This window comes from Heptranchias perlo, chromosome 5 (assembly GCF_035084215.1).
Source record: "Heptranchias perlo isolate sHepPer1 chromosome 5, sHepPer1.hap1, whole genome shotgun sequence".
Lineage (NCBI taxonomy): Eukaryota > Metazoa > Chordata > Chondrichthyes > Hexanchiformes > Hexanchidae > Heptranchias > Heptranchias perlo.
This window is the reverse complement of record NC_090329.1, coordinates 118,010,668-118,028,533: the sequence shown is the minus strand read 5'-3', so window position 1 is coordinate 118,028,533 and position 17,866 is coordinate 118,010,668. Positions and strand designations below refer to the sequence as shown.

The 17,866-nt window shown below is 47.3% G+C and overlaps 1 protein-coding gene across 2 annotated transcripts in view; it reads left to right on the top strand.

Moving 5' to 3' along the window:
• anapc1 (anaphase promoting complex subunit 1) overlaps window positions 1-17,866 on the top strand; it is a 168,698-nt gene that overhangs the window by 123,335 nt on the left and 27,497 nt on the right. For both annotated transcript variants that reach the window (XM_067985100.1, XM_067985099.1), the window contains exons 35-40: window positions 2,623-2,699; window positions 5,159-5,249; window positions 5,413-5,466; window positions 9,712-9,905; window positions 12,745-12,831; window positions 14,491-14,608. In XM_067985100.1, the coding sequence (XP_067841201.1) occupies window positions 2,623-2,699; window positions 5,159-5,249; window positions 5,413-5,466; window positions 9,712-9,905; window positions 12,745-12,831; window positions 14,491-14,608 (621 nt within the window). The remainder of the gene's footprint in view (window positions 1-2,622; window positions 2,700-5,158; window positions 5,250-5,412; window positions 5,467-9,711; window positions 9,906-12,744; window positions 12,832-14,490; window positions 14,609-17,866) is intronic.

Genomic DNA, 17,866 nt, shown 5'->3' with positions numbered 1-17,866 from the left:
TCTCTCTCTCTCGCTCCCCACCCCTCTCTCCTCTCTCTCGCTCCCCACCCCTCTCTCTCTCTCTCGCTCCCCACCCCTTTCTCTCTCTCTCTCGCTCCCCACCCCTTTCTCTCTCTCTCTCGCTCCCCACCCCTCTCTCTCTCTCTCTCGCTCCCCACCCCTCTCTCTCTCTCTCGCTCCCCACCCCTCTCTCTCTCTCTCGCTCCCCACCCCTTTCTCTCTCTCTCTCGCTCCCCACCCCTTTCTCTCTCTCTCGCTCCCCACCCCTTTCTCTCTCTCTCGCTCCCCACCCCTTTCTCTCTCTCTCGCTCCCCACCCCTTTCTCTCTCTCTCTCGCTCCCCACCCCTTTCTCTCTCTCTCTCTCTCTCTCGCTCCCCACCCCTTTCTCTCTCTCTCTCTCGCTCCCCACCCCTTTCTCTCTCTCTCTCTCGCTCCCCACCCCTTTCTCTCTCTCTCGCTCCCCACCCCTTTCTCTCTCTCTCTCTCGCTTCCCACCCCTTTCTCTCTCTCTCTCTCGCTCCCCACCCCTTTCTCTCTCTCTCTCGCTCCCCACCCCTTTCTCTCTCTCTCTCTCGCTCCCCACCCCTTTCTCTCACTCTCTCGCTCCCCACCCCTTTCTCTCTCTCTCTCTCGCTCCCCACCCCTTTCTCTCTCTCTCTCTCGCTCCCCACCCCTTTCTCTCACTCTCTCGCTCCCCACCCCTTTCTCTCTCTCTCTCGCTCCCCACCCCTTTCTCTCTCTCTCGCTCCCCACCCCTTTCTCTCTCTCTCTCTCTCTCTCGCTCCCCACCCCTTTCTCTCTCTCTCTCGCTCCCCACCCCTTTCTCTCTCTCTCGCTCCCCACCCCTTTCTCTCTCTCTCGCTCCCCACCCCTTTCTCTCTCTCTCTCGCTCCCCACCCCTTTCTGTCTCTCTCTTCCCCCCCCACCCCTTTCTGTCTCTCTCTTCCCCCCCCACCCCTTTCTGTCTCTCTCTTCCCCCCCCACCCCTTTCTGTCTCTCTCTTCCCCCCCCCCCCCACCCCTTTCTGTCTCTCTCTTCCCCCCCCCCACCCCTTTCTGTCTCTCTCTTCCCCCCCCCCCACCCCTTTCTGTCTCTCTCTTCCCCCCCCCACCCCTTTCTGTCTCTCTCTTCCCCCCCCACCCCTTTCTGTCTCTCTCTTCCCCCCCCACCCCTTTCTGTCTCTCTCTTCCCCCCCCACCCCTTTTGCTCTCTTCCCCCCCCCACCCCTTTTGCTCTCTTCCCCCCCCCACCCCTTTTGCTCTCTTCCCCCCCCCACCCCTTTTGCTCTCTTCCCCCCCCCCCCTCTTGCTCTCTTCCCCCCCCCACCCCTTTTGCTCTCTTCCCCCCCCCCCCCCACCCCTTTTGCTCTCTTCCCCCCCCCCACCCCTTTTGCTCTCTTCCCCCCCCCCACCCCTTTTGCTCTCTTCCCCCCCCCCACCCCTTTTGCTCTCTTCCCCCCCCCCCACCCCTTTTGCTCTCTTCCCCCCCCCCACCCCTTTTGCTCTCTTCCCCCCCCCCACCCCTTTTGCTCTCTTCCCCCCCCGCACCCCTTTTGCTCTCTTCCCCCCCCACCCCTTTTGCTCTCTTCCCCCCCCCCACCCCTTTTGCTCACTTCCCCCCCCCCCACCCCTTTTGCTCTCGCTCTTCCCCCCCCCACCCTTTCTTTACCCCCCCCCATCCTTTCTTTACCCCCCCCACCCTTTCTTTACCCCCCCACCCTTTCTTTACCCCCCCCCACCCTTTCTTTACCCCCCCACCCTTTCTTTACCCCCCCCCACCCTTTCTTTACCCCCCCCACCCTTTCTTTACCCCCCCCACCCTTTCTTTACCCCCCCCACCCTTTCTTTACCCCCCCCACCCTTTCTTTACCCCCCCCACCCTTTCTTTACCCCCCCCACCCTTTCTTTACCCCCCCCACCCTTTCTTTACCCCCCCCACCCTTTCTTTACCCCCCCCACCCTTTCTTTACCCCCCCCACCCTTTCTTTACCCCTTGCCTGCACCCATCATTGCTGACCTCCCAGAATTTTGTGCTGTTGGCAAGGATATAATCCATTTGTTCTGCCGGAACCTTTTGCTTTAACTGACCTTGTTGTTACCTTGGGAAGCTAATCAGTCGAATACAAATCATGTTACCTCACATAATTAGCATTGAACCTAGATTGGTCAATAGGAGCATTATGTCCCAACTAACAGATGCCTGCAGCTGTAGCATCCCTTCAGCCTTTGATGCTGAAAAATACAATGGTGGAAGATTGAAGACTTTATAGTTTTTTTCTCTGGTGTTTATTTCTTTGACTTCTATTTTATCTAGTATGATTTTTGAAAATTAAAAAAAAAATTGCTCCATTCCCATACATGAAAGAGTTGGCGTTAGGATAATGGTTTTTGTTTTACGAAGTGTAAATATCTGACAAACTCAGCAAGCGTAAATGGTGTCTTCTGGATTAGATGCTTTGAATCTATGTCCTGAATGTGGCAGTTACTTTGGATCGTAATGTGGTGAAATTTCATTGTTGGATAACATTTTTCTATTATAAAAGGGGTTTAACTGCATTAGAATGATATTGTTCCATCCGTGTCCTCCAATTAATACTTCAACTTGGCACATCTTTTTTATAGATTGTTAGACAAAACAATGCATCATTAAACACGATGGATGGGCAAGCACCAGAAGATGTTGACTTGCAAACCATGCGGTAAGTTTTAAGTTCAGGCTATTCTTTTTTTTTAAAAGAAGCATTTTAAGTGTCAATCATAGCTCAGTTGGTAGCACTCTCGCCTCTGAGTCAGTAGGTTGTAGGATCAAGCCTCACTCCAGAGACTTCAGCACATAATCTAGACTAACACTCCAGTGCGGTACTGAGGGAGGGCTGCACTGTTGGAGGTGCCGTCTTTCAGATGAGACGTTAAACTGAGGCCTCATCTGCCCCCTCAGGTGGACATAAAAGATCCCATGGCACTATTTCGAAGAAGAGCAGGGGAGTTCTTCCTGGTGTTCTGGCCAATATTTATCCCTCAACCAACATCACTAAAACAGATTATCTGGTCATTATCACATTGTTTGTGGGACCTCGCTGGGTGCAAATTGGCTGCCACGTTTCCTACATTACAACAGTGACTACACTTCAAAAGTACTTCATTGGCTGTAAAGTGCTTTGGGACATCCTGAGGTCGTGAATGGCGCTATATAAATGCAAGACTTTCTTCTTTTGTAAGACTTCCACACACAAACTGTTCACAAAGTGGATCACAAGCAAGAAGCCTGATTTATGGAATGTAGCTGGTTACCAGTATCGCCGGTGAGGGAGGTCATTCAGCCCATCTAGCTCATCCTTCCTATTGGAGTGTCGTCTTTCAGATGAGACGTTAAACTGAAACCTATGGTCTGCCCAGCACAGCACCCATCTCCTGACCCATTCTGCCTCCACTATACTACCTGGAAGATTATTCCCGATATCAATCGCTCTTGTTTGAAGAATTGCTTCCTACCATCAGCCTTGGACTTGCTTGTTACCAGTTAGCACCTTGACTTGCACTTGTGGTCCAACTTAAACTAAGAAATGGAATGAAAGGCGATTTATTTGTTTTTTTTTTAAGTCAAAAAGGTGTAAAACGACGCTTTTGTACGATTTCACACTTCCCTCCTTGTTTGAGTTCCTCTTCTAAACACACCTGAGTTTTGAGTGAGTGATTTTCTGAAACCATGTGCTGAAGTGGTTCGACAGGGGAGGGTGGAGGTGATTTTCTGTCAGATTACTCAGAGGAAGAAGTTCCTGATATGATTCAACCATATCAGTGTGAACTACAAGTATCGGAAAGTGGTGTAGAATAAATGATGGAACAAAAATAGAATAGGAAATAATAGTCAGTAAATTGTGAGTTGACTGAAAGGTAGAAGGTTTTTGGGAAAAAAAACATTGCAAATTAGATGCAAGTTGTGCCTTAAGCCGACATTTCTTTTATCTTTTAGTTTCAAATTATGTTGTGCACTAATGCGTTAGTTACTAAACGCACAACGCGATTTCAACTCATTTACTGTTTGTAATTGTTTTAAGAAAATTCAGACAAAAAACATGATATTTTACCTATGGAATTGCTTTTAGGCTGAAAATATGCACATATTAGAAGAACACATAAACTTCCAATTTAATTGGACAGTGTCCCTAGCTTTACAAATTTCAAGTTTGACAGGGTATCTGCATGAAAATTTGGACACGTAATTGCTACCTACAGACTTACATCCGTTATGATTATTTTCCCTTCTGTATTAAACCTTTATCTGGATTTCCTCAACCTCAGTTTCCATCTTACTAAGCTGCAAGGTTTATTTTCTCCCCAGTTACTTGTCATTTGTTTGTCAAATTTTGTTTGCTATTGCTCCTATGAAGTGCCATGTGTCGTTTTACTACATTAAGGACACTATATAAATGCAAGTTGTTGTTAAATAAGGCATATATCCAGAGTGGTCTGTGGATGCAAGACAGCATTGCACCTCAATTAATCGGAAGTGGACAACCCACTGCTTAAGACACAATTTTCCAAATACAGAATTGTTGAAATAGATGCTTCCTGTACCCACTAAGCCAATATTTTTCCATCCTCCCACCCCATCCTTCCCACCGCCTAATGCTAGTTGGAATAGCTGGACGTTCTGGCCTGCCTCCATCTGTCGTCCGTCTTCCTACATTACAATAGTGACTACGCTTCAAAAGCACTTAAATGGCTGTAAAGCGTTTTGGGACGCCCTGAGGTCATGAAAGGCGCTATATAAATGTAAATCTTTTCTTTCTTTCTTTCTTTCTTTCTTTCTTTCTTTCTTTCTTTCTTTCTCCCTTTTCCCCCTCGGCCCAACACTTGACTACTGGAAGTTGCAAAGGGCAACTTGCTGACCGTGCTCGATCAGTTTGCAAATATCAACGGTAACCATTCCCCTCCAGCATGTGCAACACCGATCTAACATGTTGCCAGAAGAAATGGAAACTGAAAGTATTTTTTTGAAGAAGTTATCCAGGTACTTGTTTCAGAATGTGGAGCTCCTCCACCCCCACCACCCTGTCAAAAACAATATTCATTCTAACAACAAAATTGTGTACGTGAATAAATTGTTACTATTCCTTTGAGTAATTTGTACCCCATTCATGTAATTACCTTACAGCCAAGCTCATATCAACATTATTGCTGGTGCCTGTATGGCAATGGGCCTTCGATTTGCAGGTTCATCCAATGCAGCAGCTTTCAATTGTTTGGTGAGTAATGTCATCAAATTCAATGCTGTTTTTTTTTTAAATGGGGAACCTTAAATTCATGAAGTTTTTGTCACTTTGCAATTGTTGTTGGCTGCTGTTACCAATTAATGTACCAGAAAATGTTTCCATATGTACTGTAGTAACTATTGTTTTTATTTTCTAGTACAAATATGTGAAAATGTTTCTGGAGTCTGTCTCCTCACCTGTGGCAGCACTGGTAAGTTCTATTTTTAGTCTCCTTGCATTTTATGATCAATGAATAACTAAAGGGTTAAATTATTTGTAGCTGTCCTTTTTTTGTGTTTATCAAGGTAAGGGATGTTTTATCAAGCAAGTCCAGCTCTGGTAGAACACAGCCAAAAGCAGAGAAAGGTCATTCTAGGAATATGGGAATTGCTGGACGAAAAGAGATCAAGGTCCATCTAGTTCGCCTTCTACCATCCTGTTAGTCGCTTGATACGATGATAATGGAGTCGTTGACTAATCATAGATTTCAAACTCTATCAATTAGTTTATAACAGACCCTGACATGAGACGAGGAAAACCCACAGTGGTGGAGAGTTTTGGGAACCATAGGTCCACAAAAAGCAGGACAAATCCAATCCGGCCAATTACCGCCCCATCAGCCTACTCTCAATCATCAGCAAAGTGATGGAAGGTGTCGTCGACAGTGCTATCAAGCGGCACTTACTCACCAATAACCTGCTTACCGATGCTCAGTTTGGGTTCCGCCAGGACCACTCTGCTCCAGACCTCATTACAGCCTTGGTCCAAACATGGACAAAAGAGCTGAATTCCAGAGGTGAGGTGAGAGTCACTGCCCTTGACATCAAGGCCGCATTTGACCGAGTGTGGCACCAAGGAGCCTTAGTAAAATTGAAGTCAATGGGAATCAGGGGAAAAACTCTGCAGTGACTGGAGTCATACCTAGAACAAAGGAAGATGGTAGTGGTTGTTGGAGGCCAATCATCCCAGCCCCAGGACATTTCTGCAGGAGTTCCTCAGGACAGTGACGTAGGCCTAACCATCTTCAGCTGCTTCATCAATGACCTTCCCTTCATCATAAGGTCAGAAATGGGGATGTTCGCTGATGATTGCACAGTGATCAGTTCCATTTGCAACCCCTCAGATAATGAAGCAGTCTGTTCTCACATGCAGCAAGACCTGGACAACATCCAAGCTTGGGCTGATATGTGGCAAGTAACATTCGCGCCAGACAAGTGCCAGGCAATGACCATCTCCAACAAGAGAGAGTCTAACCACCTCCCCTTGATATTCAATGGCATAACCATCGCTGAATCCCCCACCATCAACATCCTGGGAGTCACCGTTGACCAGAAACTTAACTGGACCAGCCATATAAATACTGTGGATACGAGAGCAGGTCAGAGGCTGGGTATTCTGCGGCGAGTGACTCACCTCCTGACTCCCCAAAGCCTTTCCACCATCTACAAGGCACGAGTCAGGAGTATGATGGAATACTCTCCACTTGCCTGGATGAGTGCAGCTCCAACAACACTCAAGAAGCTCGACACCATCCAGGACAAAGCAGCCTGCTTGATTGGCACCCCATCCACCACCCTAAACATTCACTCCCTTCACCACCGGTGCACTGTGGCTGCAGTGTGTACCATCCACAGGATGCACTGCAGCAACCTGCCAAGGCTTCTTCGACAGCACCTCCCAAACCCGCGACCTCTACCACCTAGAAGGACAAGAGCAGCAGGCACGAGGGAACAACACCACCTGCACGTTCCCCTCCAAGTCACACACCATCCCAACTTGGAAATATGTCGCCGTTCCTTCTTCGTCACTGGGTCAAAATCCTGGAACTCCCTTTCTAGCAGCAGTGGGAGAACCTTCACCACACGGACTGCAGCGGTTCAAGAAGGCGGCTCACCACCACCTTCTCAAGGGCAATTAAGGATGGGCAATAAATGCTGGCCTCGCCAGCGACGCCCACATCCCATGAATGAATAAAAAAAGGTCCACAGTCACCTGTTCCTCCAAAGCATGCTACAGTTACCACATGTCATGTCTCAAATTACTCCTGCTGTATACTCTACACTGCTGCACCAATGTGCGCAAATTGGCTGCCACTTTTCCTACATTACAATAATGACTACATTTCAAAAGTACCTCATTGGTTGTAAAGCGCCTTGGAACGTGCTGAGGTCGTGAAAAACACGATATAAATGCAAGTCTTTCTTTTTATGTGCCCCAGTGACATTGCCAGTTAGTGTGAATTATGGGCAGTTTTTTTCCTGTAGATCCATGCTCACTAAACTGGCCAAACTCATTTCACAAATTACACTTACAGCCAGAGAGGACTCATCATCCCATCAATCCAGCCTGGATTTGAACCCAGGTCCCAGAGGTGAAAAAACCCACAGTTCCCACTTTTTTGAGGATGCATTCATCTTAAGATAATATTCAAAAGTGTGAAACACGTAATAAGCGAATTGTAAGGAACATTTAAAAAATGGGTGTCCTTAATTGATGCTTCACATAGTTTTCTTAAATGATGGCCCGTTACAGAATTGTGTTTGGAAAGTGTATTTCAGCCTGCTACTGTGTGACTTGATGGTAAGGTGCCCCCTCCTTCCAAACAGCTGAGCTGTCAATCTCGCCATGTTAATTGGAGGTCTGAAGTTTCCCTGCGGGAATTCTTGCCAGGTCCCACCTTGTTCACCTCCTTCCTGTCGGCAGTGACAAAGTTGGCTGCGAGCTGGGAACAGCTCACCTGGCCAGTTCCTCGGCTACGGCCGATGCATGCGCCAGAAAGATCAGCAGCAGCAACGAAGGAAGCTCCCTGATGGTTCAGGGAGTTTATCCAGTTAGCAGCTGTACTCTGCTGAGTTACGGGTCTCGGGTGGGGCAGTACGTAGGGGCATTGCAATTGCCCTCAGTTAGGGAAGAGGGGGAAAATCGACTTTGGGTTCCACTCCTGATCACTGTCCAGCCGCCCCTCCTGGTAGTGTGCATATGCAGACATTAGGTGACGACAGGATCTCTATAATGCCCTCCACAGTCAAGTTATCTACCAACCCCTAACAGTCAAGGCTCACACTTAAATAACGGTCAGTCAGGCGAGGTACCAGAGGGCAACCAGTGTATGTGGAACTGTCCGCCAGCAAAGAGACACCTAAGGGAGTGGAAAAGAAAGGCCGATAAGATCGTGGTTTGTGGAGGAAGAGCGAAATAGAAAGGCATGTGCTTTAACCAAAGATGATGATGCTGGAAATAACTGCGATGTGCATAAGTTTACATGTTGTAACCCACAGTATATTTTGTAGTACTAAAGCTGTTAAACCTGTCAACATAAATGATTCTTACCATTAAAGACTTCAAATTATAGAATCTTACATCACAGAAGGAGGCCATTCAGCCCATTATGTCTGCACCGGCTCTTTGAAAGAGCTATCCAATTAATCCCACTCCCCTGCTCTTTTCCCCAAGTTCCTGCAAATTTTTCCTTTTCAAGCATATGTCCAATTCCCTTCTGAAAGTTACAATTGAATCTGCTTCCACCACCCTTTCAGGCAGTGCGTTCCAGATCATAATAACTCGCCGCGTGAAAAAAAATGTCCTCACCTTCCTGCTGGTTCTTTTGCCAATTACTTTAAATCTGTGTCCTCTGGTTACTGACACTCCTATCAGTGGAAACAGTTTCTCCTCATTTACTCTATCAAAACCTTTCATAATTTTGAACACCTATGTTAAATCTCCACTTAATGTTCTCTGCTCAATGGAGAACAATCCCAACTTCTCTAGTCTCTGCATGTAACTGAAGTCCCTCATCCCTGGTATCATTCTGGTAAATCTTCTCTGCACCCTCTCCAAGGCCTTGATAACCTTCCTAAAGTGTGGAGCCCAGAATTGAACACAATTTTTCCAGCTGAGGCCTAACCAGTGATTTATAAAAGTTTACCATACCTTCCTTACTTTTGTATAAAGGTTTAGCATAACTTTCTTGCTAAAAAAATCAATAGAAATTGCCAGTAGACTTGGTCCAATAGGCTTCAGTCACAAGCACCGTTATCAAAAGGTCTGATTTTCTAAATGACTGGTGAATACACGTTACGGTCTTTCTCGTTTGTTCAACAGTCAAAAGTATAGTATCGCAAAATTAAGGAGGGGTTGGCCAGTGACATACGTGTATTCGGTGGTTGATGCACTGTGGTTGCTTCCACAGTGAGCACAGTCAAATGGCCTAATGCAATCTGAAAGATGAGATATTCGAGGAGGGAGTCACCTTTCTCCCTTGTACTTTGAAACAGTTGATTCAAAGGCGCTGTTAGCAGGGACCAGGGAATGGGCTACCTGCCCAAACACCTTAGTCAGGGAACAGTGCCGTGGTCCTCAAGAAGAACAGGAGAAAATAAATAACAAAAGTAGAGATGGGGAAAAGAAAGGAAGAAACCGGTTGACTTTCACAGGTGGTTATCTTTCAACTTCACAGGCTGGCCATCACAACCTGGAAACCTGTTTGAGTGTGGTTCTGCTTTCCCTTGCCTTAGTGATGGCAGGCACTGGGAACTTGAAAGTCCTTCAACTGTGTCGATTCATGCATAAAAGAACTGGAGGAGAGATGAATTACGGCTTTCACATGGCGACTCATATGGCTCTTGGCCTCCTGTTCTTGGGAGGGGGAAGGTAACTTTGAACCGTTCTATTTACCAACTACATTAACAGGATTGTGTTCGAGCTGAGGAATGTTGGTGCCAGGCAATTGAACTCTTCCTATTTCAGTTACCCAGTGTTGGTATGGAGTTCTCCAGGTCACTTATAGCACTGCCAGATACAGAGTAAAAACCCCCTCCACTCAGCCCAAACAAAGTGCCTCAACCCCAATCTCAGAAGAGCGCCCCCTACTGCACCAGTGTGACATTTTCCAATTTCCCACAGCAGCCATCTTGTGGGCTATCAGAGTAAGGTTACCAATTAATGTCAAATTAGGGACAGTTTTGCTATGTAGGCCCACACCCACTAGGAACTGGATAAATGCTCATTTCACAGACCTTCAGAAAACTTTCATCCCATAGGTCTGGCCTAGATTTTCAAACCAGATCCCAGAGGTGAAAGGCCAGCGTTTAAGATTAATTTTTTTAAATTTTTGTGAATATGTAAAACTTGTTAAATATTCACTAATTACAAGTATTTTTGAGTATACTCACCAGGGAAGCATCAGGAGTCATCCCTAGTTTTTCTCAGCTAGTTTAACTTTAGCCTGCAACAACTGCAGCAAGACCTGGACAACCTCCAGGCTTGGGCTGATAAGTGGCAAGTAACATTCGCGCCAGACAAGTGCCAGGCAATGACCATCTCCAACAAGAGAGAGTCTAACCACCTCCCCTTGACATTCAACGGCATTACTATCGCCGAATCCCCCACCATCAACATCCTAGGGGTCACCATTGACCAGAAACTTAAGGGGACCAGCCATATAAATAAATACTGTGGTTACAAGAGCAGGTCAGAGGCTGGGTATTCTGCGGTGAGTGACTCACCTCCTGACTCCCCAAAGCCTTTCCACCATCTGCAAGGCACAAGTCAGGAGTGTGATGGAATACTCTCCACTTGTCTGGATGAGTGCAGCTCCAACAACACTCAAGAAGCTCGACACCATCCAGGACAAAGCAGCCCGCTTGATTGCCCCCCCCCCCCCCCCCCCCCCCCCGCCATCCACCACCTTAAACATTCACTCTCTTCACCACCGGCGCACCGTGGCTGCAGTGTGTACCATCCACAGGATGCACTGCAGCAACTCGCCGAGGCTTCTTCAACAGCACCTCCCAAACCCGGGACCTCTACCACCTGGAAGGACAAGAGCAGCAGGAACATGGGAACAACACCACCTGCACGTTCCCCTCCGAGTCACACACCATCCTGACTTGGAAATATATCGCCGTTCCTTCATCGTCGCTGGGTCAAAATCCTAGAACTCCCTTCCTAACAGCACTGTGGGAGAACCTTCACCACATGGACTGCAGAGGTTCGAGAAGGCGGCTCACCACCACCTTCTCAAGGGCAATTAGGAATGGGCAATAAATGCCGGCATTGCCAGCGACGCCCACATCCCATGAATGAATTTTTTTTTAAATTGGCCGCAGTTTCCTCAGGTCAAGGAAAGAAAAAGTTCCATTTCTAATCACGGAAGAGAAAAAGACGGCAAATGTTGGAAAATCACAGCAGGTCTGTCAGCATCTGTCGGAGAAAATACAGGTTAACATTTTGGGTGTTGAACCTTCATAAGAACTGATAAATGGTGTAAACAGGAAACACTAATCTATCCTTTATCTTTCCAGGCACTGACAGACCTGCTGTGTGTCACCTCCAGCATATTCTGTTCTCTCTCCTGCTCCCAGTGCAGTGACTCCTGCCAGTAAGTGCACCGGCAGGTATCGGGTGGGGTCAACATCGGGCTCAGCTGTGATGCTCTTCACAGTTGAATAGCCCACTGATGTTCACTGCCAAGAATGGTCACTTGGCCAAGGTAGCGGAGGGCAGCCGGCGCCCACGGCAACATACCATGGCTGCGTTCCAGGAAAGGAGGCGTGAAAAATTGGGAGAGAGGGAAAGCAAGTTATGATTGATAGGATCACAGAACAATTTCCAATTACTATCAGTAGATGTGTATGTTTCACAGGTACAATGTATCCATTTTTCTACTTTTCCCAGAGAGCACAATTGTGTTTTAAATGGTGCAAATCAGTACTGATTGTTAAATGTGAGGGATTCATCACTGTGTGTACGTGAGGTGTACATTGTCCTAAATGGGTGTTTTATTTCACTCGCCTTGCTTGTTCACCTACTTCACTCACCGACCCACCTTATTTCACTTGACCACTCTCACTCGCCCCTCTGCTCACTCAACTCATCCAACTGCCGCACTCAGCCACCTCGTAACTCGCTCGTCCCGCCCGTCCACCTATCCCCTCACCGCTATTCCTCCCGTCCCTGTCTCACCCACGTAACCGCCCCACCCATCTCACTCACCACCCCACACTCTTACCCCATCCCACTCACCACACGCATCTCCCCTATCCTCTACACTTAATTGCCTGCCCGCCTCACTCGCTCCCCTGTACACACCTCACTCATCCCCTTGCCATGAATCCACCTCTCTGACCCCACTCATCCATCTCCTCGCTCACCTGCCCTTACCCCCTATTCCACACATCTCACTCACCCACCCCACCTCACTTACTGCAGCCACCTCCTTTCACTATACTCACCCACACCTCACTCAGTAACCCACCTTTTCTATGGGCTCAGCAAAATACACCGGAATGGAGATAATCGGGTGAACTTTCTGTATAGCCACAACTATGATGTAAAACAGTACCCACATGCTTTTCTATGTGATTGAAATCGGTATCCTTTGTGGGTTCTGGTAACCTGCTTTTAACAGTTATTTTGTAAAAAGATGAGTCTTCCTACAACTGTTTTTATTTGTGTTTTTTTTAAATGTCCCTTTAAATTTCTATTACAGATACTCATTGTGCACATCTAATTCTGCTATCGCAGCTCTTCTTTGTGCACTTTATCCTCGCTTCCCAGCTCACAGCACTGACAATAGGTAAGTGTGTATTTGTGCTACTTAAATAAAAATTGGAGCGTACCAATGTCAACTTGAATCCCATAGATTTTATCCAGGAGTGCTCTAACTCTTGATAGGTCTAATCCCATTGCAATCCAGACATGGTGGGTTTTCATCATCGTTCCACCCTTCCGCTTCTGACTCTGAACAATCTGCCCTCAGTAGGGGCCTTATCTTCATCCCCCTAAGCCCACACCTCAAATAATTCCAAGCTTGATGTGACGCTGAGCCCTTATATCTGACCCTTTCTCTTGTCTCAAGACCCACCTCCCTTTGGCCTCTTGCACTTTCATCGAGAACTGTGTTTCTCCACTCCCCTTACTCTAATCTCTCTCCCTCTGAGCTTGCAGCTCTCAGTTCCAACCCTCCTGACAGAGGTGATGCTGCTGTTGTATGGTGGAAGTCCCTTTACCTGGCTGAGGTCAAACACCAACTGTTTGACTCTTGTTCCTATCTTTCTCTGGGCCATGGTCCTACAACCAAATATCAAACCTTCAATTCCTAGACTGTCCCTGATCTGAGAACTTCCGGAGATCTTCCCTTCACTCCCTCTAATCTTGTTCCAATCCCATACAGCCCATTTCTACACCCGTCCCAAGATAATGCAAACAGGCCTGTCCCTGTTAACTCATTGTTTCAGCTTGCTCTTGTCCCATTGAACAAGTCTTATCCTACCTTGACTCTAATCTTCCCCAGGCACTTCTCTATGCAACCACAACAGATGCAACCCCTGTTCATTTACTTCTTCCCACGCCACAACATAGGGCCCCAAACACTTCTTTGGTGTGAGACAGCAATTTACATTGACTGTATTTCCTGCTTGTGGTATAGTCTCCACAACGTTGTGGACAGCAAATGTAGATTTTTAGCCAAACTTTTTTTTGTGTCTGCCAAATGTTATCCTGGCTACTTCTGGCTCTCTACTTCACCGCCCCCCCCCCTCCCCCCCACCACCATCACTCTGATCTTTCTGTCTCTGGTTTCCGACACTGTTTTGACCAAGCTTGAACCAAACTTCTGGAAGAGTATCGTCTTGTAGTCCTCTGGTCTGAACACTGACTTTCAGCAACTTCGTACCTAAGCTATCTTCCCCAATTTTGTTGCCCATTTCTCCCATCCACTTTCCTCTTTATGCCCTTCCATTTTCAAATTTTTTTTTTGTGGGTGTTTGTCGTGACACAGAGGGTAGAAAAAAAATAAGTGCGAGTGGCATGGGCAGGCTTTTATCTTGGGCTTCCGGATGGGTGGTTGAAAACCGCCACCATTGCTGGATATCTTCTCTGCCACAAGTGGTGCATTGTCTGACAGGCCAAGCGGGCTGGTAGAAAAAGTACAGGGATTTATATCCTCCAAAAGCTTACATCAGTTAAGATAGAAAATCCAGGAAGAACAGGATGTTCTCCTTTAGCCTTTTTTTTTTGGCCTCTATCTGACCTTGGTTGTTTAAAACTGACGATTCCTTTCTTATTGAATGGCCATACTGCTTCTATGCATGCCAAACAGCCGTAATGCAGGGGAACGTAAACCATGAGAGACACATTTGAGGCTGCTGCTGAGAATTTAATTTTTGGGCAACACAATCTGGAGACCTTGAAGCAGTGAGGGCTGAGTCATTGTACTTTTTTCTTTTATATACAGATATCACCTTCAGGCACTGAGGCATTTGTACGTGCTTGCCGCTGAACCACGTCTCCTAGTGCCCGTTGATGTGGATACAAACACACCATGTTATGCCCTCATCAAGGTTACCTACAAGGTATGTGAGTTGGAGTTGGCTGTGTTTATGATCAAAGCAGAACTGAATAATTGGTTATGACTTTCTTCATTCCAGTATCTTGCACATATCGCGTGAGCAACCAGTTTATCAAAGCAAACAAATCATGAGGGGCCTTGTCACTTGAAGAGGTTTTTCCATTCATGATGCTGGGATCTCAACCATTTGACCTTCTGACCTGAACCTGATAACTGCGACTTGCCAGGCTTGTCTCTGGTTGAAGAAATCACCTGTAAAGAATGGCTGCACCACCGTTTCCCACATTGCGCTTGTCTATCTTGTACTGAATAATCAGCCACAAAGAAATCCAGCTGAGCCAAGTAGGGTGTTGCTGAACACACACCGCCAGTCAGTGCTCGGGAAGCGCCAACACTGTGCTGAGGACTGAATGATTTCAGTCATGCTGCCAAGAACTCAACAGTGTCAGATGGCACAAGCACCAAAAGGGTGTTGGCACCAACTGCTGGCAAATTTGATGTAAATCAAGGGCAGCACCTAAATCCTCCAAGAAGCTAATTATCAGTCCAGTAACACAGGACTCCCTACAGAAACACAACCCTGAGCTAAGATGTCCCCCGTGTTATCACTGAAACAACCTCCTTACTGGTTAGCGTGGATGTCCTTCAAGCCATAGGGATAGTCGATATGAAGTGCGTACATATCTCTGAGGAACATTGAGAGTTCTTTCAAATTCTAACAAAAGAAAGCACCTCTAAACAAGCATGACTTTGTACTCCCAGCCCTTGCTGTGGGAATGCTTAATTCACATCTACTGGCAGGACACAGTTCCCATCTGCATCGTTCTCATGCAAGGCTCCTCCTACTGAGACATGCACAGACTTTATCGAGGGAACAGGATTGGAGAACCACAGTATTGGGAAAGCCCATGGTGATCCACTACTTAAGCAAGCAGAGGAGGTGGCCTGTCCCAGCGCCCTTTGTCAAGATGTTGTCCTTCTAGTGTGCTGGTGTCTGGTTCACATGATTACTTCATTGGCTTAGCATTTAGTAGGGTAGATAACACAGCAGCAAGAGCACTCAGTCATCTTGCAATTCATTCTTGGGCATTTTTAAGCGTTGTGTGGAGATAGACCTGTTTGCTTCTCAAGGGAAATATGCTCCTGTGCTTCTGCCCAAAAAATAGAGGAGCTGTGAAAACTCCTGATCCTCTTCGAATAGCACCATGAGATCTCTTGCATCCAACTGGGAGAGCAGGCAGGATCTCAGTTTGACGTCTCATCCAAAAGTCGGCACCTTCGACAATGCAGCACTCCCTAAGTACTGCACTGAAATGTCGACCAAGATTATGTGCCCACATCTTTGGAGTGGGGCTTGAACCCACAACCTTCTGACTCAGTGGTAAGAGTGCTACCGCTGAGCCATGGCTGACTCTTTCATACCTTCATATCAAAGCAAATTGACTCAATGGCGCAGGTTCTGGAGCTTTTTAGATGCAGGAAGAGACCACACGTGGCACCATCTGTCTGTGATGTGATGAAAATATTTTCATGTGTGTGCTTAGCATATGATTTCCCCAGAACCTATCCAGCTTGGCTGTATTTCCAAGGAATGTGGGTGATGCAACACGAGGGAAAAACATACTTGACCTCGTCCTCACCAATCTACCTGTCGCAAATGCATCTGTCCATGACAGTATTGGTAGGAGTCCCGTCTTCGCACTGAGGACACCATCCAACGCGTTGTGTGGCACTACCACCGTGTTAAATGGGATAGATTCAGCACAGATCTAGCAGCTCAAAACTGGGTATCCATGAGGTGCTGTGGGCCATCAGTAGCAGCAGAATTGTATTCCAGCACAATCTGTAACCTCGTGGCCCGGCATATTCCTCACTCTACCATTACCAACAAGCCAGGGGATCAACCCTGTTTCAACGAAGAGCGTAGAAGAGCATGCCAGGAGCAGCACCAGGCGTACCGAAAAATGAGGTGCCAACCTGGTGAAGCTCCAACTCAGGACGACATGCATGTTAAACAGCGGAAACAACATGCTATAGACAGAGCTAAGCGATTCCACAACCAACGGATCAGATCAAAGCTCTGCAGTCCTGCCACATCCAGTCATGAATGGTGGTGGACAATTAAACAACTAACGGGAGGAGGAGGCTCTGTAAACATCCCCATCCTCAATGATGGCGGAGTCCAGCACGTGAGTGCAAAAGACAAGGCTGAAGCGTTTGCAACCATCTTCAGCCAGACGTGCCGAGTGAATGATCCATCTCTGCCTCCTCCCGATATCCCCACCATCACAGAAGCCAGTCTTCAGCCAATTCAATTCACTCCACGTGATATCAAGAAACAGCTGAGTGCACTGGATACAACAAAGGTCAAGGGTCCCGACAACATCCCGGCTGTCGTACTGAAGACTTGTGCTCCAGAACTAGCTGCGCCTCTAGCCAAGCTGTTCCAGTACAGCTACAACAATGGCATCTATTCGACAATGTGGAAAATTGCTTGGGTATGTCCTGTCCACAAAAAGCAGGACAAATCCAATGCGGCCAATTACCGCCCCATCAGTCTACTCTCAATCATCAGCAAAGTGATGGAAGGTGTCGTCGACAGTGCTATCAAGCAGCACTTACTCACCAATAATCTGCTCACCGATGCTCAGTTTGGTTCCGCCAGGACCACTCGGCTCCAGATCTCATTACAGCCTTGGTCCAAACATGGACAGAAGAGCTGAATTCCAGAGGTGAGGTGAGAGCGACTGCCCTTGACATCAAGGCAGCATTTGACCGAGTGTGGCACCAAGGAGCCCTAGTAAAATTGAAGTCAATGGGAATCAGGGGGAAAACTCTCCAGTGGCTGGAGTCATACCTAGCACAAAGGAAGATGGTAGTGGTTGTTGGAGGCCAATCATCTCAGCCCCAGGACATTGCTGCAGGAGTTCCTCAGGGCAGTGTCCTCGGCCCAACCATCTTCAGCTGCTTCATCAATGACCTTCCCTCCATCATAAGGTCAGAAATGGGGATGTTTGCTGATGATTGCACAGTGTTGAGTTCCATTCGCAACCCCTCAAATAATGAAGCAGTCTGTGCCCGCATGCAGCAAGACCTGGACAATATCCAGGCTTGGGCTGATAAGTGGCAAGTAACATTCACGCCAGACAAGTGCCAGGCACTGACCATCTCCAACAAGAGAGAGTCTAACCACCTCCCCTTGACATTCAACGGCAGTACCATTGCCGAATCCCTCACCATCAACATCCTGGGGGTCACCATT